General features: G+C 40.8%; 1 protein-coding gene and 1 non-coding gene across 5 annotated transcripts in view; one reads left to right on the top strand and one right to left on the bottom strand.

Annotated features, from left to right (window-relative positions):
• The window catches only part of CCNB3 (cyclin B3), a 57,547-nt gene extending 34,116 nt beyond the window's left edge, over window positions 1-23,431 (top strand). For 2 of the 4 annotated variants that reach the window (XM_061135942.1, XM_061135941.1), the window contains 5 exons: window positions 15,394-15,462; window positions 18,761-18,916; window positions 19,983-20,132; window positions 22,873-23,003; window positions 23,226-23,431. In XM_061135942.1, the coding sequence (XP_060991925.1) occupies window positions 15,394-15,462; window positions 18,761-18,916; window positions 19,983-20,132; window positions 22,873-23,003; window positions 23,226-23,298 (579 nt within the window). In that variant the 3' untranslated portion in view covers window positions 23,299-23,431. Of the gene's footprint in view, window positions 1-15,393; window positions 15,532-18,760; window positions 18,917-19,982; window positions 20,133-22,872; window positions 23,004-23,225 lie in introns of all 4 variants that reach the window. The other 2 variants (XM_061135940.1, XM_061135939.1) reach the window with 1 other exon arrangement.
• Window positions 23,432-26,765: 3,334 nt separating this feature from the next.
• On the bottom strand, window positions 26,766-26,870 carry LOC133053251 (U6 spliceosomal RNA). Its single transcript, XR_009692183.1, has one exon. It is a non-coding gene; the product is annotated as a U6 spliceosomal RNA (small nuclear RNA).
• Between the last annotated feature and the right edge of the window lie 769 nt (window positions 26,871-27,639).

Genomic DNA, 27,639 nt, shown 5'->3' with positions numbered 1-27,639 from the left:
GTAGTGATACTTCCTAAGGCCCACTTGACTTCACATTCCAGGATGTCTGGCTCTAGGTGAGTGATCACACCATTGTGATTATCTGAAGATCTTTTTTGTATAGCTCTTCTATGTATTCTTGCCACCTCTTCTTAATATCTTCTGCTTCTGTTAGGTCCATACCATTTCTGTCCTTTATTGAGCCCATCTTTGATGACAAGAGTGAACATCAACATTTTAGGAATCAGCGAACTAAAGTGGATTGGAGTGGGTGAGTTTAACTCAGATGACCAAAATTAGAAGAAATGGAATAGCCAACATAGTCAGCAAAAGAGGCCAAAATGCAATCTTAAAAATGACAGAATGATCTCTATTTTCAAGGCAAACCATTCAATATCACAGTAATCCAGGTCTATGCCCCGACCAGTAGTGCTGAAGAAGCTGAAGTTGAATGGTTCTATGAAGACCTACAAGATCTTCTAGAACTAACACCCAAAGAAGATGTCCTTTTCATTATAGGGGACTGGAATGCAAAAGTAGGAAGTCAAGAAATACCTAGAGTAACAGGCAAATATTCCCTTGGAGTGCAGAATGAAGCAGGGCAAAGGCTGATAGAGTTTTGCCAAGAGAACGCACTGGTCATAGCAAACACCCTCTTCGAACAACATAAGAGAAGACTCTACACATGGACATCACCAGATGGTCAATACCAAAATCAGATTGATTATATTCTTTGCAACCAAAGATGGAGAAACTCTATACAGTCAGCAAAAACAAGACCAGGAGCTGACTGTGGCTCAGATCATGAACTCCTTATTGCCAAATTCAGACTTAAGTTGAAGAAAGTAGGGAAAACCATTCAGGCATGACCTAAATCAAATCCCTTATGATTATACAGTGGAAGTGAGAAATAGATTCAAGGGATTAGATCTGATAGCCAGAGTGCCTGAAGAACTGTGAACGGAGGTTCGTGACATTGTACAGGAAGCAGGGATCAAGACCATCCCCAAAAAAAGAAATGCAAAAAGGCAAAATGGTTGTCTGAGGAGGCCTTACAGATAGCTGTGAAAAGAAGAGAAGTGAAAGGCAAAGGAGAAAAGGAAAGATATACCTGTTTGAATGCAGAGTTCCAAAGAATAGCAAGGAGAGATAAGAAAGCCTTCCTCAGTGATCAATGCAGTTGTACTTTTACCAGTACTCAATAAAATTGATTATTTTCTCATAATCTTACCAACATCAGATGTTATATTTTTGAGTTCTGATAAGTGACATTTGGCAGGACTGATGTTGAAGCTGAGACTCCAGTACTTTGGCCACCTGATGTGAAGGGCTGACTCATTTGAAAAGACCCTGATTCTGGGAAAGATTGAGGGCAGGAGGAGAAGGGGACGACAGAGGATGAGATGGTTGGATGGCATCACTGACTCAATGAACATGGGTCTGGGTGAACTCCGGGAGTTGGTGATGGACAGGGAGGCCTGGCGTGCTGCGGTTCATGGGGTCGCAAAGAGTCAGACATGACTGAGTGACTGAACTGAACTGACTAAGTGACATTTTTAATGTATTATTTTAGTATGATGTATAGGAGCATTGACATTGTAAGTAGTCAGGTCTATCAATTATTACCTTTATGATTTTAATATTTGTTTCTCATAGAAAAGCCTTCTTCAGTCATAATTATATAAATATTTCTCTGAATTTTTTCTAGAACATTTATAGTTTCATGTTCACATTTAAATCTTTATCTGGATTTTATTTTGGTTTTGGTGTCAGCCTTTATACACCATTCTCCAACCCAGTTGTTCTTATTCTAATACCATTTATTGTTTGTCATTAGCTACTGGTTTGAAATGACATCTTTAATTACATATACTTGGCTTTGTTAATGGTCTTTTCAATCTATTCTTTGGTATGTTTATCTATTCTAACACTAGTGGTATGCCATTTTTATTATTATAGTTTTTTTAATACATATATTACCTCTTTACTAATCTTTTACAAAGTATTCATGGTTGTTCTTACACATTAATTGTTCCAGGTGAGATGTAGAAAAGTTTTGTCAAGTTCTCAAAAATAGCCTGTTGGGATTAATTCAAGGAGAATTCAAAAAAAAAAAAAAAAAAGGAGAATTCACAGATTTTACAATATTGAGTTTTCCAAGCCAGTTATGTTTTATCTATCTTGTTACCAGGTCTTCTTTTACAATATTAAGTTTAAAAAGATTCTCTTCATATCAGTCTCACTGACTTAAAAATGTTTTTCTTGGGTATTGAGGAATTTTTAAATGTTATGGGTGTTATCCTTAAAATATTTTATTTTATTCATTTATTTTTGGCTGTGCTGGCTCTTCATTGCTGTGTGAGGTTTTTCTCTAGTTGTGGTAAGCAGAGGCTAGTCTCTAGTTGCAGTGCATTGGCTTCTCATTGTGGTTGGTTCTCTTGTTGTGGAGCATGGTCTCTCGAGTGTGCAGGCTTCAGTAATTGCAGCTTGTGGGCTAAGTAGTTGCAGCTCTCAGGCTCTGGAGCCCAGGCTCAGTAGTTGTGGTACATGGGCTTAATTGCCACATAGCATGTGGAATCTTTCTGGACCAGGGATTGAACCAGTGTCCCCTGTATTAGCAGGTGGCTTCTTAACCATTGGACCACCAGGGAATTCCTATCCTTTTTTTCCTTAATTTAAAATTTTATTGCTAGCATATTAAGAAAGAAATTAATTTTTTCTATATTTTGTGTTCATCTACTCTGCTGAACTTAGTCATGGTTTATTTAATTTACTCTTGGATTTGATATACTTATACTTCATTTAGAATTTTGCTTCTATAATCACACATACATGCATGCTAAATCGCTTCAGTCATGTCTGACTCTGTGCAACCCTCTGGACTGCAGCCTGCCAGGCTCCTCTGTCCATGGGATTCTCCAGGCAAGAATAACTGGAGTGGGTTGCCATCCTCTCTTCCAGGGGATCTTCCTGATCCAGGGATCAAACCCACGTCTCTTATGCCCCCTGCATTGGCAGGGGGGTTCTTTACCACTAGCGCCACCTAGAGATTCCTTTATAAGTTTTTGGTGTAAAGGATGCTATCTGTATTCAATTTTGGTACCAGGATCACTCTAGCTTATTAATTAATAAGGGAAATTAATTAATTAGGGAAATTTTCCTACAGTATTAAATTTAACACAGGAGTTACATTTTCCTTGAAGAACTTGCTCATGAACTCATTGAGGTGTGATGCTATTTGTGTGTGTCACTCTTTGGTAACTTTTTCTAATAACATTGAAGGTTATTGGCCTCCTAAGGTTTTATTTTTTAACTGGAGGAAAATTGCTTTACAATGTTATGTTGGTTTCTGCCATACAAAAGTGCAAATCAGTCATAATTGTACATATATCACCTCCCTCTTAAGCCTCTCTCCCCTCCCCCATCCCACCCCTCTAGGTCATCACAGGGTACCAGGCTGAGCTCCCTGTGTTATATAACAACTTCTTACTAGCTATCTATTTTACCCATGGTAGTGTATATATGTCTATGTTACTTTTTCCATTTGTCACACTTTCCCTTTCCCCCACTGTATCCACAAGTCCATTCTCTACATCAGTGTTTCCATTCCTTCAATGCAAATAGGTTCATCAATACCATTTTTCTAGATTCCATATATGTGCGTTAATATACAATATTTGTTTTTCTGACTTACTTCAGTCTGTGTAACAGGCTCTAGGTTCATCTACCTCACTACAACTGAATCAAGTTCTTTTTTTTTTAATGCTGAATAATACTCCATTGTATACATGTGCCACATCTTTATTCATTCATTTGTCAATGGACATCTAGGTTGCTTCCATGTCCAGGAATACTGCTGCAGTTGTAAATACTGCTGCAATGAACATTGGGGTACATATGTCTTTTAGAATTGTGGCTTTCTCAGGGTATATGCCCAGTAGTTGGATTACTGGATCATATGGTAGATTTATTCCTAGTTTTTTAAGGACTCTCCATGTTGTTCTCCATAATGGCTGTATCAATTCACATTCCAACCAACAGTGCAAGAGCGTTCCCTTTTCACCACACCCTCTCCAGCATTTATTGTTTGTAGTTTTTTTAAATTTTGGCCATTCTGACTGGTGTGAGGTGATACCTCATTGTAGTTTTGATCTGCATTCCTCTAATAATTAGTAATGTTGAGCATCTTTTCATTGTTTATTGACTATCTGTATGTCTTCTTTGAAGAAATGTTTGTTTTGGTCTTCTGCCTATTTTTTATTGGACTGTTTTCTGATATTGAGCTGTATGAGCTACATGTATATTTTGGAGATTAATCCTTTGTCAGTTGTTTCATTTGCAATTATTTTCTTCCATTCTGAAGGGTGTCTTTTAACTTGTTTCTTGCTTCCTTTGCTGTGCAAAAAGTTTTAAGTTTAATTAGGTCCCATTTGTTTGTTTTTGTTTTTCTTTCCACTACTCTAGGAGGTGGGTCAAAGAGGATCTTGCTGTGATGTATGTCAAAAGAATGTACTGACTATATTTTCCTCTAAGAGCTTTATAGTTTATGGCCTTACATTTATGTCTTTAATCCATTTTGAGTTTCTTTTTTGTGTATGATGTTGGGAAGTGTTCTAATTTCATTCTTTTATACATAGCTGTCCAGTTTTCCCAGCACCACTTATTGAAGAAGCTGTCTTTTCTCCATTGTATATTCTTGCCTCCTTTGTCAAAGATAAGATGGCCCATACGTGTGTGGGTTTACTTCTGGGCTTTCTATTTTGCTCCATTGGTGTATATTTCTGTTTTTGTTCCAGTACCATGCTGCCTTGATGACTGTAGCTTCATAGTATAGTCTGAAGTCAGGAAAATTGATTTCCTTCAGCTCTGTTTTTCTTTGTCAAGATTGATTTGGTTATTCAGGGTCTTTTGTGTTTCCATACAAATTGTGAAGTTTTTTGTTCTAGTTGTGTGAAAAATACCATTGGTAGTTTGTAGGGATTGCATTGAATCTGTAGATTGCTTTGATTGGTATAGTCATATTCACAATATTGATTCTTCCAATCCAAGAACATGTTATATCTCTCTGTGTCATCTTCTGATTTCTTTCATTAGTGTCTTATAGTTTTCTGAGAACAGGTCTTTTGTCACTTTAGGTAGGTTTATTCTTAGGTATTTTATTCTTCTTGTTGCAATGGTGAATGTGATTGTTTCCTTAATTTCTCTTTCTGATTTTTCATTGTTAGCATATAGGAATGCAAGGGATTTCTGTGTATTTTTATATCCTGTGACTTTACTATATTTATTGATTAGTTTTAATAATTTTCTGGTGGCATCTTTAGGGTTTTCTATGTATAGTATCATATCATGTGCAAATAGTGAGAGTTTTACTTCTTTTCCAAACTGGATTCCTTTTATTTCTTTTTCTTCTCTGATTGCTGTGGTTAGGACTTCCTAAACTGTGTTGAGTAACAGTGATGAGAGTGTGCACCCTTGTCTTGTTCCTGATATTAGAGGAAATGCTTTCAGTTTTTCACCATTGAGAATAATGTTTGCTGTGACTTTGTCATATATGACCTGTATTATGTTGAGATATTTTTCTTCTATGCTTACTTTCTGGAGAGTTTTAATCATAAATGGCTGTTGAATTTTATATAAAGCTTTCCCTGCATCTATTGAGATGATCATATGGTTTTTGTCTTTCAATTTGTTGATATGGTGTATCACATTGATTGATTTGCATATATTGAAAAATCCTTGCATCCTTGGGATAAAGCCTACTTGATCATGATGTATGATCCTTTTAATGTGTTGTTGGATTCTGTCTGCTAAAATTTTGTTGAGGATTTTTGCATCTATATTCATCAGTGATATTGACCTGTAATTTTCCTTTTTTGTGGTATTTTTGTTTGGTTTTGGTATCAGGGTGGTGGTGGTGTCGTAGAATGAGTTTGGAAGTTTTCCTTCCTCTGCAATTTTCTGGAAGATTTGAGCAGGATAGATGTTAGCTCTTCTCTAAACTTTTGGTAGTATTTGTCTGTGAAGCTTTTGTTTATTGGAAGATTTTTGATTAGTTTCAATGTCTGTGCTTGTGATTGGTCTCTTCATGTTGTCTATTTTTTGTGAATCATTTTGGAAGATTATACTTTTCTAAGAATTTGTCCATTTCTTCTAGGTTGTCCATTTTATTGGCATATAGTTGCTCATAGTAGTGTCTTATGATCCTTTGTATTTCTGCATTGTCTGTTGTAACTTCCCCTTTTTCATTTCTAATTTGTCTTCTCCCTTTTTTCCTTGATGAGTCTGGCTAATGGTTTGTCAGTTTTGTTTATTTTTTCAACCAGCTTTTAGTTTTATTGATCTTTGCTGTTGTTTCCTTTGTTTCTTTTTATTTCTACTCTGATCTTTATGATGTCTTTCCTTCTACTAATTTTGGGTTTTTTTTTCTTTTTCTAGTTGCTTTTAATTTAAGGTTAGGTTGTTTATTTAATGTTTTTCATGTTTCTTGAGGTAGGCTTGTATTGCTATAAACTTCCCTTATAAAGAGAAAAGAGAAAAAAAAAGAAAAAGGACAAAAAAAGAATAAAAACAGGAATCAAAAAGGAGAGAGCAATCAAGGCAATAGACAAACCCATAAGTGGAAAAGAATACTAAAAACTAGACTAGCAAAAATACAAAATCAAAAAGATGGAAAAAGTGCAAAATAGTACTGCAAAAATAGGAAAAAATAAAATAAGTATTTAAATATAAGATTTTTTTTATTATTATTATTATTTTTTTCCAGTGGGTTTTGTCATACATTGATATGAATCAGCCATGGATTTACATGTATTCCCAATCCCGATCCCCCCTCCCACCTCCCTCTCCACCCGATTCCTCTGGGTCTTCCCAGTGCACCAGGCCGGAGCACTTGTCTCATGCATCCCACCTGGGCTGGTGATCTGTTTCACCATAGATAGTATACATGCTGTTCTTTTGAAATATCCCACCCTCACATTCTCCCACAAAGTTCAAAAGTCTGTTGTGTATTTCTGTGTCTCTTTTTCTGTTTTGCATATAGGGTTATCGTTTTTAAAAAGGAAGAAGATAAAAATAATTAAAGGAATAATAAAGAACAACATTAGAAGAATACAAGAAAAGAAGAATGTGCTCTAATTCCGCCATTGTCCTCTCCACATAGTGAACACCAGCCAGTCTGTGTACTGAGGAAGTCCTCTAATATTTCTAGGAAGGTCTCTGGACCTGCTGTGGGGTCAGCTCAGACTCAGATCTGGCCTTACTCCAGGTTGTGCTTGCTCCTAAAGTTCACAATTGCCTGCAAATTCCACAGTCTCAGGCTAATTGTGTGCATGTAATCTGCTGCAGCTGCAACTGCAGGAGTTTATTCCCTCCCTCCTCTTTTCTCACACAGCCCCTGGTCCTCCACTTTGATTTTAGACCTGCCTCTGCTTGTAGGCCACCCTGTTGTGTCTGTTCCCCACCCAAACTAGTGGGGGCAAAGGTAGCAGCTTTTTAGGGCCCACTTGCTCAGTTGGGCTGTGGAGAGGGAGGGTTATGGAGGCCACAGTTGGGGTGTTTGGGGAGTGTTTGCTGGGACTCAGGCCTACAGGAAGTTGCTAAAGTCTGAGGTGGGTCATGTGCCCTCCCACGGGAATTAGCCTTGAGTTGTATGTCCCTTGGCAGAGCCAAGCTGTTTAGGCTCCCCGGAAGGTGTGGGCAGTAACCTTTGCCTGCTTATGGCTTGGTCGGAGCTACTACCTCTGCGGTCAGGACTGCAGTGGTGGCATTTAGTCCCTGTCTCAGGCACTCCCCCTGGCTTTGAGGCTTTGGCAGTGGCCAGTCAGCTTGCATTCTCCCTCTGGGATTGTAAACTGCAGTCACATCTAGTTCCACCTCTGGCACTCTTGCTGGCTTGGCATACTTTGGTGGCAGCCAGGCATATCTTCCTCTGGGGTCAGGCAGCTCACAGCCCTTGCTTATCCCACCTCTGGCATTCTTGGAGGTGGGTTCCTGTGATCTGTGAGCTTGGGGAGTTAGGGGTTCTTGCAGCAACAAACTCTTGCCTCTCTGGGAGGCCCAGGCTTTTTCCTGGACTCCCTCAGCTGTGTTGTACTAGCCCCTCAGAGTATCTGCACAGCAGTCAACGCCAGTTCTCTTCCTGGGGCCTGAGCCCTGAAGCCTGAGCCTCAGCATCCAGCCCCCCTCTTGCCACAGTGGGTGTGCAAGGTGCTTCTTGGCTGGTAAGTGCTGGCTGGCAACATCTCTGTGGTGAATTCTCTCTGTTTTGCCTTCCAAGCACCTATTGCTGCATTCCCGTTGAGGGTCTGAAGCTCTCCCCATCCCCACCCGTGCTGGGGTGTCCAAATGTGCAGAAACTTTTCCTCCTTCATGGCTCCCTCCCTGGGTGCAGGTCCCTGTTCCAAACTCCTTTGTCTCTTTTTATCTTTATCTTTTGCCCTACCTCATTCTGAGGAGATTGACTTGCCTTTTTGGAAGTCTGGGGTCTTCTGCCAGCATTCAGAAGGTGTTCTGTATGAGTTGTTTCATGTGCACATGTATTTTTAATACATTTCTGGGGAGGAAGGTGATCTCCCCATCTTCCTCTTCTGCCATCTTGAAAGTTGCCCACCTAATGTCTTATTATTCTTCTTGAGTCATTTTTGTAGTTTATATTTCCTTAAAAATCATTGATTTCATGGATATTTTCACAGATATTACTATAGATTGCACATGGTATTCTTTTACAATCCTTTGTAATTATTTCTTTTCTCATTCAAAATGTGTGTGATGTGTAATCTCTCTCCCATGTATTTGCATGCCTTTTCCTCAGTTTTCCTCAAAAAAGATTGATTCAGTCCCCTGGTCAAAGAACCAGCTCATGGATAAATATATAACTCTTTCTTTTTAATGAAATTCATTACCATCTGCTTTCATCTTTTTATTTTATTCTTATTTTATTAAATTTTATTTGCTGTTTTTCCCTGGCATCTTAAAATGAGTGCTTAGTCTATTTTAATTTTTTTCTGACTTCATAATAAAAGCCCCAAAACTATATATTTTTTTTTCTAAGTAAAATTCTGACTATATCCTACCAGTTTTGAAAGATAGTATTGTAGCTATCTTGTTTTTTCTCAATAATTTTGCAATTTTTATTTTCCCTTTGAGCCAGGCTTTTTTCTTTAAGAATGATGCTTATGATTTTTTCAAATGCATTGCTTGTCTTTAGTTTGTTTGGTTTATCCTTTTATTGTCAATTTCTAGATTTATTATATTGTGTATTGAGAATGTGACCTGAATGATAATTTCTGCTTTTTTTTAGTTAATGAGATTTTCTTCATGGCTTCAGATATAATGGGCTTTTGTAAATAGTTCACTGATGTTTGAAGAAAATATGTATTCTCTTTAGGGTACAAGAATCATTATATCAATTAATTTTGGCTTAATAATTATTGTATAATTTATATGCTAATTTATTTTTTCTGCTTAACTTATCAAAGTCTAAGAGCAATGTGATAACCACCCATAATCATTGTTTAATTAATTTATCCTGGCATTTCTTCACCCCCTCCATCTCACCTTAACCACTCTGTTCGATACAATTTTTTAAGCTACAAAATTAATACATGGTTAAAGTATGTGTGTATTCATATGTTTGTGTGTGTGTATGTATAAAAACAACTGTTTTATTCTATCCTTATTTCTCAGAGATAACTATAATTTAGAATGTATCTTTTTTGTCTTATCACTTCTATTAAGTATTTGACTATGATTTCTTTAAAAATGTTGAATTATATGAATAATACATGAATGTATATACATACATGCATATATAAAAATATAGCTTTTTACTGAGTGTGGGTTTTTTGATATCTTTTGTTGCATGAATAGGTCATGTGCCACTTGCTCTTTTCTCTTAATAAGTCTTAATAATCTTCCCGTATAAGTATAGACCTACCTCATTCTTTTCCATATGGATATTGTTGTTGCTTACTTAACCTACCCCTTTGGACCTGACCTATTAATTGACTCTCAAGAAAGATAAGATAACGTGCATACTTTTAGTTTATTTCTTCTCCTGTTTTTAGTCAAAGTAATCTAGACTTTTAGATTCAGATTATTATTTAATATATTACCTTCCCTATAAATAATTATTTTTACGTGTCTATATGTAGATCTGTTTTCAATTTTATGTGGTGTGTTGTGGGTCCTTTCAATCTAAAGATTCAGTCTTTCTTTGGCTCAGAGGAAATTTTATTTATTATTTTTCTCTCATTTTGATTTCCCGTGTGTGTGTGTATGTGTCTTTCCAAAATCTGTTCTCCTTGAGTCTCAAGTTTTTATTCATTATCCTCAACTTTCTTTTACCTCTCAGTTCTGGGAGAATTTCTTAAAGTGGCCTTTGAATCATTGATTTGGTTTTTTTCATAATCTAATATACTGTTCACTGCCTCTGTTGCATTTTATTTATGTAGCTACTTTTTCCGGAGAAGGCAATGGCACCCCACTCCAGTACTCTTGCCTGGAAAATCCCATGGACAGAGGAGCCTGGTGGGCTGCAGTCCACGGGGTGGCTAAGAGTCAGACAGGAGTGAGCGACTTCACTTTCGCTTTTCACTTTCATGCATTGGAGAAGGAAATGGCAACCCACTCCAGTGTTCTTGCCTGGAGAATCCCAGGGACGGGGGAGCCTGGTGGGCTGCCGTCTATGGGGTCGACAGAGTTGGACACTACTGAAGTGACTTAGCAGCAGCAGTAGCAGCTACTTTTTCATTAGAAATTAGTCTTTCTTGATCTTGGAGTATTCTCTTTTCATAGATTCAGTATCCTCTCAGATCTAGTTGAGAGTTTGCTTTTTTAAAAAAATTTATTTAAATTGGAGGCTAATTACTTTACAATATTGTGGTGGTTTTTGCCATACATTCACATGAATCAGTCATGGGTGTGCATGTGTTCCCCATCCTGAACCTCCCTCCCACCTCCGTCCCCATCCCATCCCTCAGAGTCATCCCAGTGTGAGACAGCAAGAGACACAGATGTAAAGAACAGACTTTTGGACTCAGTGGGATGATTTGAGAGAATAGCATTGAAACATGTATATTATCATATGTGAAATAGATCACCAGTCCAGGTTCGATGCATGAGACAGGGTGTCAGGGCAGGTGCACTGAGAGTTTACTTTTAAAAAGTTTATTCTAGATCTTTGGAGTGAAAAGATTTCAATACATAGACACTTGCTCTGGTTCCTCAAAGCATTTCTCCTTGAAAAATTACTTGTTCTTTTTCATATATCTCATAGATTTTCTCTGCTTATTCATCTTCATAGAAGGTGGTCTTTGAATTTTGGAACTTGGGATGAATTTTATCATATATACTTCCTAACATATATGAATACATACACACATATTTTAAACATATATTAAGATTAAGTTCAACGTTAAAAGTAATCTTTGTATTTTCTATAGTTTTGATTGATTTATCACTTCCTTTTGTTTCTTCTTATCCATTTCCCGATATGGAAAATAGTTTTTTTTTGAAGAATTGGAAGGATATGCTAGACAAAGGCAGTCATGAGGGAGAGAACCTTGCTCCTGTGATGAAAAGCTTCTTGTCCTCATTTTGTATAGCTGGTTGGAATTACCCACTCTTCTCTAACTGGCACAAAGTTAGGCTCCTGATTTGAAGCCTGATTCTGAGCAGTCAGAAAAACCATATCATGTGAAAAATAGAGGAAGTCAAATTATTTGGTCTAGAATGAAGATGTATAGGAAACATAATAATTAAAACAGTAGCTGAGGGGCTGTCACAAGAAGGATTAGAATTGTTCTGTGTAGTCCCAAGTGGTAGAGTTATGTTAGAAGGGTCTCATCTCACATTCAAGGAAGGAAGAGTGCTGTAACTGATACAGCTGCTAATTTAAATATTTGTTGACTCCAATTTCAACAATTCATTCGGATACTACCTACTCTTTTTGATGTTATCATTTGATAATGATGTACTGCATGAGTGGCCAGGTGCCTGTGAGGTACTGCAAGGAGGCTATGCATCCACTAGCTTTGTTATTTGCTCACAAAGGCATCCTCAGAGAATTGCTGTTTTTCATTTTTATACTTTTTTTCCAGTAATTATTTGACCTCAATTTCTTGACACTTGGAGGTAATAGTCATTACTCTTCATCTGCATGAACTCTCCCCATCCCTTTCTTGTATGTTCCGTTGGAAAATGTAGTAGGGAGAATAAAATGCCTGCATCCTAATCCTCAGAATCTGAGTATGTTACCTTATATGGCAATGGAAAATTAGACTATGGAATTAAGGTTATAATCAGCTGAATTTAAGGTAATGTGACTATACTAGATTATCCAAGTGGGCCCAATTATAATCACAAGTGTTCTTAAGTGTGGAAGAGAGAGGCAGAGAGTGATGCAGTATGAGAAAGACTCCGCTGGCCACTGCTGGCTTTGAAGATGGAAGGGGCCACAAACCAAGGAATATGGGCAGTTTCTAGAAGCCAAAAAAGATTCTCTACTAGAACCTTCAGAATGAACCATAGCCCTAACACTCTGCACTTTGACATTTTTAGTTCAGCAATCCCAATGGACTTATGACCACCAGATCTGTAAGGTAATGAATCTGTATTATTTTCAGCCACTCGTGTAAGTTGCTCAGTCGTGTCCAAGTCTTTGCAACCCCATGGACTGGGAATTTTCTAGGCCAGAATACTGGAGTGGGTAGCCTTTCCCTTCTCCAGGGGATCTTCCCAACCCAGGGATCGAACCAAGGTCTCCTGCATTGTGGGCAGATTCTTTACCAGCTGAGCCACAGGGAAGCCCAAGAATACTGCATTGGGTAGACTATCCCTTCTCCAGCAGATCTTCCCAACTCAAGGATCAAACCCAGGTCTCCCTCATTGCAGGCAGATTATTTACCAGCTGAGTGTGGTAATTTATTGCAGAAGCAGTTGGAAACCAATAAAGCCAGATTTCTGAGAACATCCAGGCCATATCCCAGGAGCAATAAGAAAAGCTTCATGGTATTTCTGTTATTCAGAAATGTAATATATCTATCGCTGAACCAATGTATTCAGCCATTAATACATCCATTTCTCCAGTGCTTTTCATGGACCTCTATTTGGTTATCTAGCCTCTGGTCAATAATATTAGGCAATGAAAAAGGAGGCCCAAAGAAATAAGTAAGCTTACGTTAAGGGTGATTTCTACTCAGTAGAAAGAATTTTCTGTTAAAACCAGGTTCTGGTTTCTGTTAAAGCCAGGTTATATTTGGAGATTCTGTGGCAGAAACTGAGTATTTGGTGGAGATTTTAGAGGGGATTCACACATTGATTAAGGTGTTGGACTGTTACCAAGTCCAAGCTCATTATGCTTGCTGCACAATACAGTCAATCAGGAGATGAGGTGTTGGGACAAGAAATAGTGACCTTTATTCGGAAGGCTGGAAGTCTGAACCATCTTGCCAGGGTCTGGATGCTAGTTTCTTTTATAAAACAAAGAGTAGGTGAGGTGGGAGGTAAAGTAGAAGGCCATAAGTGGGGGAGGTGAGAGGTAAAGTAAAAGGCCATAACGTGTTGCAAATATTTCCTGGTTTCTGCCACTGGGGGATATGTTAATTTTTTCTTTCTGGCAGTCATTCACAGGTGCGCTGAGTCAGGATGTTTCCTTTGAGCTGAATTTATTTTAGTTTAACATTCAGGCCTGGGAGGGGGGCAGGATTCCTGCAGATGGGCCATTATGTATACTTTAAGCTATAGGCAACATCTCCTTACAAGTTACAAGTTAATCAACTTGTAGAATAAGGAACAGAGTACAAAGGTTAAAGTAAAAGAAACAGACCCAATATGGAGTCAGATTTGTTATTCCCTATTACAGGGCTAGTATAGATTGCATTGTTTTTGAATCCTAAGAACCCAAGGTATTGTGAGGAAGAAGCCTCTGTGAGGATTGTGTAGGACGACCATGAGTGCAAATTGTGCCTACACACAGCTTCTAGGCAAGGCAAAAGCAGGCATGGAATCCAGCTAATATCCTTATTTGCTAAGCTGTGCATTCTGACTATGGGGTTGCTATGCCCTGAGACAAGGGCACCTTTTGCTAATTTATATAAAAGTATTGTCTACTTGATAAGATGTGTGCCTGTAGGATTGCATTCACCCAGAGAGACACCTGTTTTTCTAATTTGCACAAAGATGGCAAATGGGCTAGCACTAACTGTGGGACTAGGGCTATAGGAGACAGTTTCTTGGAGTTGGGGAAGGCAAGAATAAGGATAAATAAGAGAAAGAAGGAAAGGAAGATTATACTACTAATGCTTTAATCTCTCTCTGACTTCTTTAGCCCCTCAGCTCACTTACAAACTGTGCTATTGGTACTTGCTCCCGGTCCATATGTTCTAATAGCATATCTAGTTGGGAAGAGAAACTAATGAATGAATAAACTAATAAACAAGTCCCTTTATTTCAGAGCTAAATAAACATCTCTTTTGGGAGTTCATTGTATGAGGTAATAGTGTTTTTTGTGCTGGTCTCAGCCTATCAATAACTGATGTCATGGCTGGACTACCCTCTGTGGTTCGTATTATGATAGCAAAACACCCTTCAACAATAACCATAGGAAACTTTGAAAAAAATACAGGTTTATTACTTAAAGGGCCTGGAAATTACACAGCACAGCTGGGTCTACAGGGTGAGGTTGAGGTTGGAGGGAAGGAGAGAGAGAAACAACACACACATAAACATGCAGGCCAGGGGGTTCTGCTTTTATTGGGTCAGATGTGGGGGCCTCGGATTTCTGGTGCTCACTCTTTATTGACAAATTTAAAACATAAGGGCAAGAATTTAAAACCTGGGAAGATAAAAAAATCAGTCCAAATGGTCAGTTATCAAAACCAACCAAGATCTCAAAAACAAAGAAGCCTCAATGGGGAAGGTGGCCTGGCTCTTTATCTCATCTTGTGGCTGGCAGTGTGTTCATTGGACATAGCCATTCTTGAAGTGGATGTCTCTTTGAAGTGGATACTTTGGCAATCAAAACTTAAGCCAGGCGCTGGCATTACAAAAAGTCAATGCTTAGGGTTTACACTATAAAGTAGCAAATTCGGAGAGCAAGAATCTAAGTTTTGGTGGTGAAAGAGAGAGGGTGTGTTCACTCAAGATGCTCATAGAGAAGGTAGAGCATCTCCCTCTGATGTAAGATTTGTCATTTGCCCAAATGTGTAGGGATAGGTATTGCCAGGGTCCTCAGAGGCACTAGAGGTATAGCCAGGCACCTAGCTGAAGCATTTCCTACACTCATAGCAGTTTCAGCTGGCTAGGTCTTGTAGTTAAATGTCCTCAATACCACAGACCAGGTAGTTAGATCCATCTGGATATGGCTTTGCAGTTGGACAACATGCAGATTCCTGCCTTGTTTGTGTATTCCTCCAGATGACCTTTGAGATGAGTCACGAGACCCTGTACTTGGCAGTGAAGCTGGTAGATCACTACCTTATGAAGGTAATATGCAAGAAGGACAAGTTACAACTCCTTGGTTCCACTGCTTTTCTGATTGCAGCAAAATTTGAGGTGAGACCAAATCCATGGGACTTGGAGGAAACTAATCAATCAATTTCTGTCCAAGCCATATATGTATGTATGTACATTTACATATGTGTGTGTGCATGTGTATAACATGCATGTGTATATATATATTATATACATGTATACACACATGTATGCATGTGTATACATTTGCATATATGTGTATCTCTGTGTATACAATTACATTCATAAACACAATTAAGTTTTCCTGTCAATTTTTTGTCTGTCTTCCATGGCAGGGAAGCTGGTGTTGGGTGCAAATGGTGGTGTATTTGTTTCCTGGCATCAACAAAGTTCTCCTGTTTCCTCTTTGAAAATGTGTGTATGTGGACATATTCCTAGTTGAATGAGTTGTTCTTTTTAAAGCTTCCTTCTGGACCATAATTCTCTGTCCTCACCCCCTTTTCTTCTTCCAGCAACTCCATCTCCTTCTGGTGGAGTCTTGAATTGCATGTTTAAGGAAGCATTTCCAAATCTAGGTGCTGGAGACATTCAAGAGAAAATGGCTTAGTGTAGATGATAGTGAGTCCACGTAAATTACTTTTGAAGTAGCATTATAAAAGCAAGTAGCTGGCCATAATCCATCTAACTACTTTATCTGATTCTTTCCTCTTTCTCAGGTACTAAATGGTCTTGTTTAACTCTCATTTTTCCTTCAGATAGGCTAATAGTATAAGACCTTATGGTTTAGGAACAGAGGAGTAGTAACTTCTACTGAGTGCAAAAACCTTTAGAACTGTGGATTTGTTTTTGTGCTCGCTCCTCAGCTGTATCCCTAAGTAGCTTTCCACTTCCCTTCTTCAGTCTCTTCTTCACACGCTAGCTCCTACCTCGATCGGCACTTCCCTCTCTAACTCAAACTCTCCCTCCTTTGCTCCTTACTTGCTTCCTTCTTGTGCCAGTTCTGGCTCACATCCCTGCTTCTGGTCCTCACTCCATTTCCACCCTTACTCTGCTTCTGCGCTCATTACACTTCCACTCTTGCTCCATTGCTCCCTTCCTCCCTCCAGCCTTCTTTCAATTCCTTCCTTGATCCCTCCGTCCATGCTTTGAACACTCACTCACTCCATGCTGAGCTCCCTCCCTCCCTCCATCTACCCACCCACTCTCTTGCTCTTTCTCGCCCTCCTTTTCTCTATCTTTCTCTTGATTACTCCCTCCCCTCCTCACTTGCTCCCTCCTTCCATGATCCTTTCCTTCCTACCCTAGTTCTATTCCTCACTCCTCCATGCGTCCCTCCCTCCTACCACCTTACCACCCTCCTACCCATCCTGTTTCTCCCTCCATCATATGCTCCACCCTCCCTCCCTTTCCTTTGTTCACTCTCTTCTCGCCTTCCCTAGCTAACTCTCTTCCCTCTGTCACATACTCTTTCTCTTGCTCTTCCTTCTCTCTCCTTCCTGTTGCTCTGCTGGTACCTGCTCCCCTCCCCACTCCCCCTCTGACCCCTTTCCCTTCCCCCCCTTCTTTTTCTGCTGGTTCCTTCTCTCCCCTCTCCACTTGCTCCTTCCCTTCCTATCTCCCATCCTTGCTCCATGGTACCCTGGCATCGTGACTCCCCCCCCACCTTAACTTCCTCCCACCCTCCTTCCCTGTTTGCTTTCTTTTTCTTCCTTCTCTCTCTTCTCCCTCCCACCCTCCCTGGTTCTCCTGATGTTTTTCCTCTCTGGCTCATTTCCTTCCCTATTCTCTTACTCCCTGGTTCCCTTGTTCCCCCTCTCTCCTTGCTCCCTCTCTGCTCAACTCCCTCTCACTCATGCTTGTTCCTTGTTCTGCTCCATCCTCTTTTCCTCCCTGGCCTCTTCTTTCCCTGCCTCTCTCCCTCATTCCTATCCTCCCACCCTCCTTCCTGCCCTTGCTTCCTAACCTTCTTGCTTTTCTTTCTCTTTCCCTTCCTCCTCTCTCACTCTCTCCCTTGTTCTCTGCTTCCCTCTCTAGCTCATTCCCTTCCCTGCTCACTGTCTTCCTGGTTCATTCCCTTGCTCCCCTTCATCTCTCTTTTTCCTTCTCTTTCTCCCTCCTCCTCCCTTTGCCTACCTAGGGATGTCCTTGTGGTTTGAGCAAGTATTTCCTGCCTCAACCTCAAGGGGGTTAAAAAGAAGCTAGGGATCCCTGGCCAGCCAAGCACAGGAGGGAGGAAGAAAGTACAAGGTGCTCTTGTTAGCAAATTTTGGAACCAGGAATACCTGGCTTTTGGTTGTCGGGACAAAGGACCCCCACTAGGTTTTTTGGAGCAGGAGTGTCTTCCCCTCACAAGATTGAGAAGTACAGAAAGACTTTTTCAAGGGGAGGTAAGGAGATGATACGAGAAGAGAAGAAAGGAAGGAGCCACTGGTAAGTAGAGCAGTGGAAGGGAGAATTTCTTGTTCTGCCCTTGTCACTAGGTGGTTGTGTGACCTCAAGCAAGTCTCTTTCTCTCTCTGAGTCTCAATTTCCTTGTCTGCAAACCCAGAAGATTGGTCTAGTTTGTGATCTGAAGATAGAGAAAGTTGTGAGAAGAATGCTGGAGTGGGCAGTGAGGTGCAGCTAGAGAAAAGATTCAGGGGTCTTCCTGCCTCCTCTTCCTCACCCCAAAGCTAAATTTCAACCTGCAGAGGGTGGGACATAGGAAGGTGCTCCTGAATGGGGAGAGAGGTGTTGTTCTCACCCTCCATCTGCCCTGGATCTTCCCAGTCTAGCCCCCCTTGCATATCCTCCCACCACCTTCAGTCTCAGCTTGGGTTCCCTCTGTGCCCATCTCTCTGTCTCTTTCAGTACCTATTACCCCAACAGTGCCCCCCTCCCAAACATCCTTATTCATTCCTTAGACTAGGCAACAAAGTGTGGGCTTATTTTCCATCTCTAGCTCCCCTTTTTGTGGTCTCTTTCCTTCCATTCCCCTCAGAGCAGGCCTTAGATTTCCCATTTCTGGCTCTCACTCATCAGAAGAGAGATCAGTGCTTCCAGTCCATGTGCTGTGTTGTGCCACTTTCAGTGCTGTAAGAATCTACCCCAAAAGGCCTTGTCCTCTCTCCTCCTATGTCTCTGATTTTGTTTTTCAGATGAACTGCTCACATCAACCAGATGCTGGCTCTCAGAGCTACCCTGAAGGTTTATTCCAGGGGATGTTATTACCTCCTATCATTCACCCCCACTTCCCCTGCCTTTCATCTCCAAGCAGAGAGGAATGGGTTGTCTTTGCCTGGTTGTGACTGCCTCTCCTCTCCACCCATAGGAGCGCTGCGCACCTAGTGTGGATGACTTCCTGTACATCTGCGATGATATTTATAAGAGAGATGAGATGCTCGCCATGGAAGCCAGCATCCTGAAAATCCTCAAATTTGATATCAACATTCCCATCGCCTATCATTTTCTGCGCAGATATGCTAGGGTAAGAGGGAGGATGCACATCTTCATTTTCCCACTGCTGAGTTAGTCCCCTCCATTCCCAGAGTTGCTCCCTGAGTGGTAGGGAAAGGGACAACTGAGGACAGGGGAGTTTCTTCAAGCCACCCTCCTAGAACGGCGATCTTTATGGAGTGTGGTGGTGGTGGTGGGCAGAGAAAATTGCAGATTTCCATGGTATGCCTGTAAAGTTTTGAGGTGAGAGCAGAGTAGGGGAAGGGAAGAAGATTCTTTAATCAGGAAGGGACACATGGGACGTTTAGAGGAGATGCTAGCAAAGTTCTCTTCCTTTACCTGAATATTGCTTACAGGGGAAGTCACTTTGTAATTATTCACTTATTCTACAAGTGTGTTTTGTGGTAAGATTTGTGTGTGTGTGTGTATGTATAAATATATAGGAAAAGTGTTAGTCGCTCAGCCATGTCCAACTCTTTGCGACCCCATGGACTTAGTCCACCAGGCTCCTCTGTCCATGCATTTCTCCAGGTAAGAATACTAGAGTGGGTTGCCATTCCTTTCTCAAGGGGATCTTCCCAATCCAGGGACTGAACCTGGATCTTCCGCATTGCAGGCAGATTGTTTACTGTCTGAGCCACCATGGAAGCCCATAAATATATATGTGTATATATGTAATATATATGTATGTATTACACATGTGTGTATATGTGTGTGTGTGTGTGTGTGTGTGTAGATTAAAACAAAAGATTTCTAGTCTGGAACCTGGTGCAAAGATAGCAGTTGGAGGCCTTTGGCTTTTCAAAGGATGGCATGTACAGAAAGGGGAGGTGGGAGGGTACCACAAGCACAGTTGGTATTTTGGCTTAAGACCCTAAAGATGGCAAATACCATTGCTGATTTCAGAATCCCCCCCTCCTAAAGATTCTGTGCTTTAGGGACAGGGTCCTTAGTGTGAGTCATGGTAGCAGAAGTACATCGCTCAGGCAGAGAACCATTTAGGCCCAAGGTAGGATAACTGGAGTGAGTGCAGGGGTCATCTGCTTGGTGCCAGTGTTCTGCATTGATTTCTGAATCAGTCTTCTTCCTGCCTTTAGTGTGTCTATGCCAGCATGAAGACACTGACCTTGTCCCGCTTCATCTGTGAGTTGACCCTGCTGGAATATGACTATGTCCAGGAGAGGGCTTCCAAGCTTGCTGCTGCCTCCTTCTTCCTGGCCCTCTGCATGAACGAGCTCGGACACTGGGTAAATACTTGTGGGCAGTGGGGAAGACCGGGTAGGGATTTAAAAGCACAGGGTCAGCTGGAGGAAGGTGTAAGTTAGGGTTGTGGGAGACTCTGTGACAAAACTGCTGCATATGTGCTGTTATGAATCCTTTAACATCTTGACTTCTTAGGGGCCTGGCTGCCTAAAGGTTTTCTGTAGCCCTGGTTTTGAAGTATTTTATTTCATTTTTCTTTGTCACAGTACCATTTGTTCTAAAGACAGCTTACCTGAAAGCCCAATATCACAAAACAGACTAATGAGAAATTATTTTGATTATGGCAGGGGGTGGGGTAGACCCACTTCTTGCCATACCCCATGCCACCCCTGCTCCTTGCAATCTTCTCAGCAAGGTTGGCCCCCTACAGGAGAGCTCATTGGCACAGGATTTGGCAAGTACTGACCCAGAGAATAGAGCAGTGAAAGCAACTGTCCATGTACATAACAGGGGACTCAGACATATACTATAGTACTCTTCTCTGAAGGGGAAGGCCTCCACAGCCTCCTTCCCCAATACAAATAAAATGTATATTTGATGCTTTCTTAATTTTATGAAAAATTATGAATAAAAACAACTCTAGGAAACTATGAACTTTTTGAGATGTAAATGAAATCCAAGTAGAAAAAGTGTGTTCACAAATGAGCATACTCTTCCCAACCTCTCCAAGGCCCCTCCAGCCTAAAAATTCTAGCACCACTACTGATGGAATAACCTCTGTGTGCTGAGAAAGAACCCTAAAAACAGTTGTGTGAACTTGGACAAGGCCCTGAAATGTCTTGGGACAGAGGAAGCATTCAGTAAATGGCAGTGATGATGATGAAAAAGAATATGTAATAATGGTTAGCATTTATTGAATGCTTAGATGGTGGTCTAAACACTTTGTGTATTAACTTGCTTAATCTTCACAACAACCCTATGAAATCAACAGTATTATCCCTACTGGACAGATAATAAATAAGTTCCCGTGTTTGGCTAATGAGGAGCAGAGCTAGGCTTTGAGAACTACGAGTCTGTTCAAAGTATATACCTATTCTACAATCAGAATGGGTGTGGCCACAGCTCTGGAGCCATGATCCTGGAGGCCCTATGCTGACCCAGGCTTTGGATCCTGGGGAAGGTTGGTAGTCTTCCGGGAGGACGATTGAGAGGCTCAGGGCAGCAAACTGCTTGCCAACCAGCATAGAAATATTTCAGTATTTTAATATTTGATGTGGATGTACTAACATCAGCTAAATGTCAGTCCTGATCTGAACCCAGGTAGTCTGGCTTCACAGTCCTCATATATATATATATATATATGAGAAAGGCTTCACACAGAATGTGACTTTTGAGTTGGGTCCTGAAAGATGAGTAGGAACATGTGAGAAGAGACATTCTAGGTAGAGGGAAGAATGATTGAAAAGACGTGAAGGCAATAAGTGTGATTTTGGGGAGGCAGATAAGATATTTCCTATGGATAGAGCAGGGAATGTATTAACAGGAAATGGTGAGAGGTGATAGCAGCATTCCAGTGACTGCCCTTTGCCTGTGGCAGTGGTTTCCAGTATTCAGTAGAGCCCTGAGATTCCTGCAGAAGTATCTCAGGGCCATGTAAAAGGGAAAGGGATCCAAATTGGTGGACTTCTGATCCCCTGCCCCCAATTCCAGGTAAGATATTTGCAAAAAAAAAATGAGTTCAGGGAGAATAATTTAAGACGTTGTAAGAAAACTCCTGCTTTGCAGAATAATAAATCTTCCTTTGTTTACCTGTGGAACTCCCATTAGACTTTTAGCACCTATTGTAGATGTACGCTTCTCTACAAAGCTTTCTGTGGCTCTCCCAGACAAAAGTCATGGGTCCTACAGCTCTCTTCCTCCAGTGTCCCATGCTCCCTTCCCTGGTAGTACTTCCCACACATTTTGTAATTCTCTGTGTGCATGTCTGTCTCTCTCACTAGACTACAGACTCCTCAAGGGCAGGAGCCTTAGTCATCCTTGTATTCCCAGCATTGTGTATGAGGCTTGGTTAATATTAATCCTAGCTCATATGGTATGGGCATGTGCTAGACTTCTTGTTTCATGTGCTTTATGTATATTAACTCATTTAATCCTGTTATGTAATTACTGTGATGATCCCCATTTGGCAGATTTAGAAACAGCGGTACTGAGAAGTTAAGTAACTGGTTCAAGGTCATGTTGTAAGTGGAGCTGGAATCTGAACCGTAGCAGCTTGCCTGAAGAATCTTTGGTCTTAAACACTCTGCTATACTCCTTTTGCCACATGCTAGGCATCCTTAAAGTTGAATGAGAAAATAAATGCATGAAATGATAGCCGTTCGAGCCAGAGAGGAAGAACAACCTTAAGTTCCTACTGGCTGTTTTGTTGGGACCTCAAGTTTGTTCTGAGGTTTGGCTAGCCATTGGCTCTTAACTTGAGAGTGCGTAAGTTATAAAGTCTGTCCTGTTCCTTGAATTCTTAGTGGATTTCAGTTTAAATACCTATGACTGGGCCTTATATCCAGCTGGTACATATGGATATAGCCATTCCACTAGCTTGCAGATAGAACATATTTTTCTAGGTAGTACCCTATAATGATTGGCCGATATCTGTGCTGTATGAGTCTTTATTGTTTGACTATCTTCCCTGACTGTACTATGGATAGGAGGTTTGGACTTGGGTGTTGGAGACAGGAAGGGTCTGCTTCCTGCCATAAATGTCACTGTTCATGTTGTTTCTTCCAGGCTCCTATCCTGGAGTATTACAGTGGCTACAAGATCTCTGATCTTCGCACCTTGGTCAGGCAGCTGAACATCCTAGTGAATTTTCATTCTTGCAATAGGCTCAAGACTGTACGTTCCAAGTATTCACACGAGTAAGTATCAGTCTCCAGTTGAGGCTGGGTTTATGCTTTATCGTGGGGAGGCCCAGACTAACCTCACTTAAGGGGAAAGAAGGATTCAGGTACCTTTTTACCTTACTTTCTGTTCCAGAGTTAAAGCAAGATAGGGAACCAAGGGCCAATGTCCCTCTTATTCCATGGAGCCTCCTTGCTTTGGCCTATTTCACACTGAGCAGACCCCTCTTCCTTTTGCAGGATCTTCTTTGAAGTCACCAAAATCCCACCCTTGGACATGTTGACACTGGAAAAAAATATGAAGTGTTGCTAATTCTGAGGCTGAGGGTCTGGTACTCTGGCAGCAGCCACCAGGGCTGGACAGGCGCATAAATAGGCTGTATTTATTCTGTCTTTGGATTTGTCTTTTCATCACTTTTCCTCATTTTTATACTGTTTGTCTTTTCCCAAACTGATGTTGTTGTAAATATTTAAGTTTGTTTTTTTACAAAAGAAAAGAAGTTGTAATATTTGATTATAAATTTAATAAAAATTGATGGTTGTTGTTAAAATGACTCACTTCCCCTTTATTGCTCAGGAGCCCCATATGTAGCCCACAGATGTATTTTCCCCTGCCTAGTAAAGGCTGTGCCTCAGGGTCTGGCTTATCCAGTTTCCCTATTTGAAGGCCTTCTCTTCAAAGGAAGAGGAATTGAGCTAGATGTACACTGATGGATGAGTCTCTAGAAGGAGCACCCTGGTGCTGAGAGGGGCAGTCCAGAGAGAGAGACCCCTTACAGACAGACAGGCCTCAGTGTTCAGATCTGGGGCAGCTGGATGTGTGGTCCAGTATCCATCAGTCCCCTTTTCTGGTTGCCTGCTTTCTTTGCTTCTTCCTACATGATGAAACTCCAATACTTTGACCACCTCATGCAAAGAGTTGACTCATTGGAAAAGACCCTGATGCTGGGAGGGATTGGGGGCAGGAGGAGAAGGGGACGACAGAGGATGAGATGGCTGGATGGCATCACCAACTCGATGGACATGGGTTTGAGTAAACTCCAGGAATTGGTGATGGACAGGGAGGCCTGGCGTGCTGCGATTCATGGGGTCACAAAGAGTCGGACACGACTGAGCGACTGAACTGAACTGAACATGATGAAAAGGTAGGGATCAGGGTTTTCACTGAAATGTACCCCTACTTTTGCAGTTAGGTGACTTTTTAGAGTCTAAATTTGAAAAAAACTTGGCGTGGTGCACTGAAATCTCTTTTGGTCCTTCAGTCAAGAGGAGAAATTTCCACTGGTGAAATCTGCAAGATGTCCCATGAATGGAAGCATCAACCACTTGCTCAATCCTTCCTTCATAAAGCTTTCAGTAGGTTCTACTCTCTCTATCCTATGTTTGTGGTGAGGTATACTGATATGGTGCTTCTGTGCTGGCTCAGACGGTAAAGAATCTGCCACTTCAGTTATTAACAGAGGACTGGGACATCCTCTGTGCCAGCTGATGAAGAGCCACTGCCCCAGTCTTGCCTCTAGGACTTATAGGACCTCCCCACCATATAGCAACTGAATCAGGTAATGTCTGTCATAGCAAGAGATCTCCACGGCTCTGTTCTAGTGTTGTGACTGGCAACTGTTGTGATTGCTCTGTGGCCGATTATCACTTGTCAAATATTTTGAAATTTAGTCCTGGAGGTAGGTATCTGGTAGAGTGGGAAGTCATTGAAGACTCTCCAATTTTCACCTGAGTCCCCAGGCTAGTCTGGTCATATCTCCTTCTCTGATGAGTTGGAAACAGGAGGGAGAGCATGCCGTGCCTTAGATGCTTTCTTACCTTAGTGCTTTCTTACTCATTGTGTTAATTTTCCATTCTGTCTCCCAGCTTGCTTTGTTTTGGTGACCAAATATCATTAGGTTTACGCCTGTCCCCTCCCACTGCCTTGCAGAGGGATTGAAGGGTACAGCCAGAGAGGTCCAAGCTGCTTGGTAGTGATTTAGTTGGTACAGCCAATTTTGTATAGACATGTTAAAAGCACTAGGCTGGAAGCCATCTTGCAAATCTCCAGCCTCACTAAAAGGAAATCTCTTGTCTGTACCCGCTTTTTAATCCTGCAGCTTCATCAGGGGAAACAATTGACTGTTTTACTTTCCCTCCTTTTTTCCACCTCCATTGTTCTTTAGTGATGCTAATGAAACTGTCAGTCATTTTTGTTGTAGTTGTTGCACATGTCTCAAAATTTATTTTACACTCATCACTACTTCAAAAGTAAGTTAGCTCTTAGGCCTGGATCTTGTTATTTAATGCCTTACTAAAGAAGCACATCTATTTCTTTATCAAGATTTTGTGTTTATCTTTTGATTCCTCTGGTTCTATATAACTGATTTTCTTTGAACCTTACGCATTTTCAACAGTTTTATTGACATATAATTCACCCACTTATAATGTACAATTCTATAGTTTTTAGTATATTCACAGAGTTGTACATTTATCATCACAGTCAAATTTTGGAACATTTTCATCATCCCAAAAGAAACCCCGAGCAGCGTTGGTGGTATAGTGGTGAGCATAGCTGCCTTCCAAAAGAAACCCCATACCCATTAGCAGTCAGTCCCCATCCCACCCCATCCCTGCCCCCTAACCCTAGGCAGCCATTGATTTACTTTCTGTCTCTGTAGATTTACCTGTTCTGTACATTTCACATGAGTTAAATCTTACAGTGTATGAGGGTTCCAATTTCATTACATCCTCTGCAACACTTTTTATTATCTGTCTTTATTATAGCCATTCTAGTGGGCATGAAAGTGGTATCTTCTTGTGATTTTTTTTTCTTTCACTTTTTCTTTTTTTCCATTTATTTTTACTAGTTGGAGGCTAATTACTTCACAATATTGTAGTGGTTTCTGCCATACATTGACACGAATCAGCCATGGATCTACATGTGTTCCCCATCCCAATCCCCCCTCCCGCCTCCCTCTCCATCCCATCCCTCTGGGTCTTCCCAGTGCACCAGCCCTGAGCACTTGTCTCATGCATCCAACCTGGGCTGGTGATCTGTTTCACCCTTGATAGTATACCTGTTTCAATGCCATTCTCTCAGAACATCCCACCCTCGCCCTCTCCCACAGAGTCCAAAAGTCTGTTCTGTACATCTGTGTCTCTTTTTCTGTTTTGCATACAGGATTATCATTACCATCTTTTTAAATTCCATATATATGCGTTAGTATACTGTATTGGTCCTTATCTTTCTGGCCTACTTCACTCTGTATAATGGGCTCCCGTTTCATCCATCTCATTAGAACTGATTCAAATGAATTCTTTTTAATGGCTGAGTAATATTCCATAGTGTATATGTACCATAGCTTCCTTATCCATTCGTCTGCTGATGGGCATCTAGGTTGCTTCCATGTCCTGGCTATTATAAACAGTGCTGCGATGAACATTGGGGTACACGTGTCTCCTCCAGATCTGGTCTCCTCAGTGTGTATGCCCAGGAGTGGGATTGCTGGGTCATATGGCAGTTCTATTTCCAGTTTTTTAAGAAATCTCCACACTGTTCTCCATAGTGGCTGTACTAGTTTGCATTCCCACCAACAGTGTAAGAGGGTTCCCTTTTCTCCACACCCTCTCCAGCATTTATTGCTTATAGGTTTTTGGATAGCAGCCATTCTGACTGGCGTGTAATGGTACCTCACTGAGGTTTTGATTTGCATTTTTCTGATAATGAGTGATGTTGAGCATCTTTTCATGTGTTTGTTAGCCATCTGTATGTCTTCTTTGGAGAAATGTCTGTCTAGAAGAAATATGGAATGCTTCACAAATTTGTGTGTCATCCTTGTGCAGGGGCCATGCTAATGTTCTCTATCGTTTCAATTTTAGTATATATGCTGCCGAAGTGAGCACTCTTCTTGTGATTTTGATTCACATTTCCCTAATGGCTAAAGATGTTGGACGTTTTTATCTTGTGCTTATTTGCCATTTGTGTATCCTCTTTGGAGAGATATCAGTCCAAATTCTTTGCCCATTCTTACTTGGCTTATTTACTTCTATATTATTGAATGGTAAGAATTCTTTACATAATCTGGGATTATATTTATGATTTCAAATATTTTATCTAATTCTATGAATTGTCTTTTCACATTCTTGATTGTGTTAATTGAAGCATAAAAGCTTTTAATTTTGTTGAAGTCTAAATTTATCCAAGAAACCATGGCCTGTCAAGGTCATGAAGATTTACCTGCATTATTTCTTCTTGAGAGTTTTATAGTTTTAGTTCTTATATTTAGGTCTTAAATCAATTTTGAATTAATTTTTGTATATGGTGTGATATAGGAATCCAATTCCATTTTCCTGCATGTGGACATGTGACTAGAGAAGGCAATGGCACCCCACTCCAGTACTCTTGCCTGGGAAATCCCATCGATGGAGGAGCCTGGTAAGCTACAGTCCATGGGGTTGCTAAGAGTCGGACACGACTGAGCGACTTCACTTTCACTCTTCACTTTCATGCACTGGAGAAGGAAATGGCAACCCACTCCAGTGTTCTTGCCTGGAGAATCCCAGGGGCAGGAGCCTGGTAGGCTGCCATCTATGGGGTTGCACAGAGTTGAACACGACTGATGTGACTTAGCAGCAGCAGCAGCAGCAGGACATGTGACTGAATTGGTTGCCT

The sequence above is a fragment of the Dama dama genome, chromosome X, assembly GCF_033118175.1.
Source record: "Dama dama isolate Ldn47 chromosome X, ASM3311817v1, whole genome shotgun sequence".
Classification (NCBI taxonomy): domain Eukaryota; kingdom Metazoa; phylum Chordata; class Mammalia; order Artiodactyla; family Cervidae; genus Dama; species Dama dama.
Note: the sequence above shows the minus strand (reverse complement) of the source record. Positions and strands in the feature narration are given on the sequence as shown.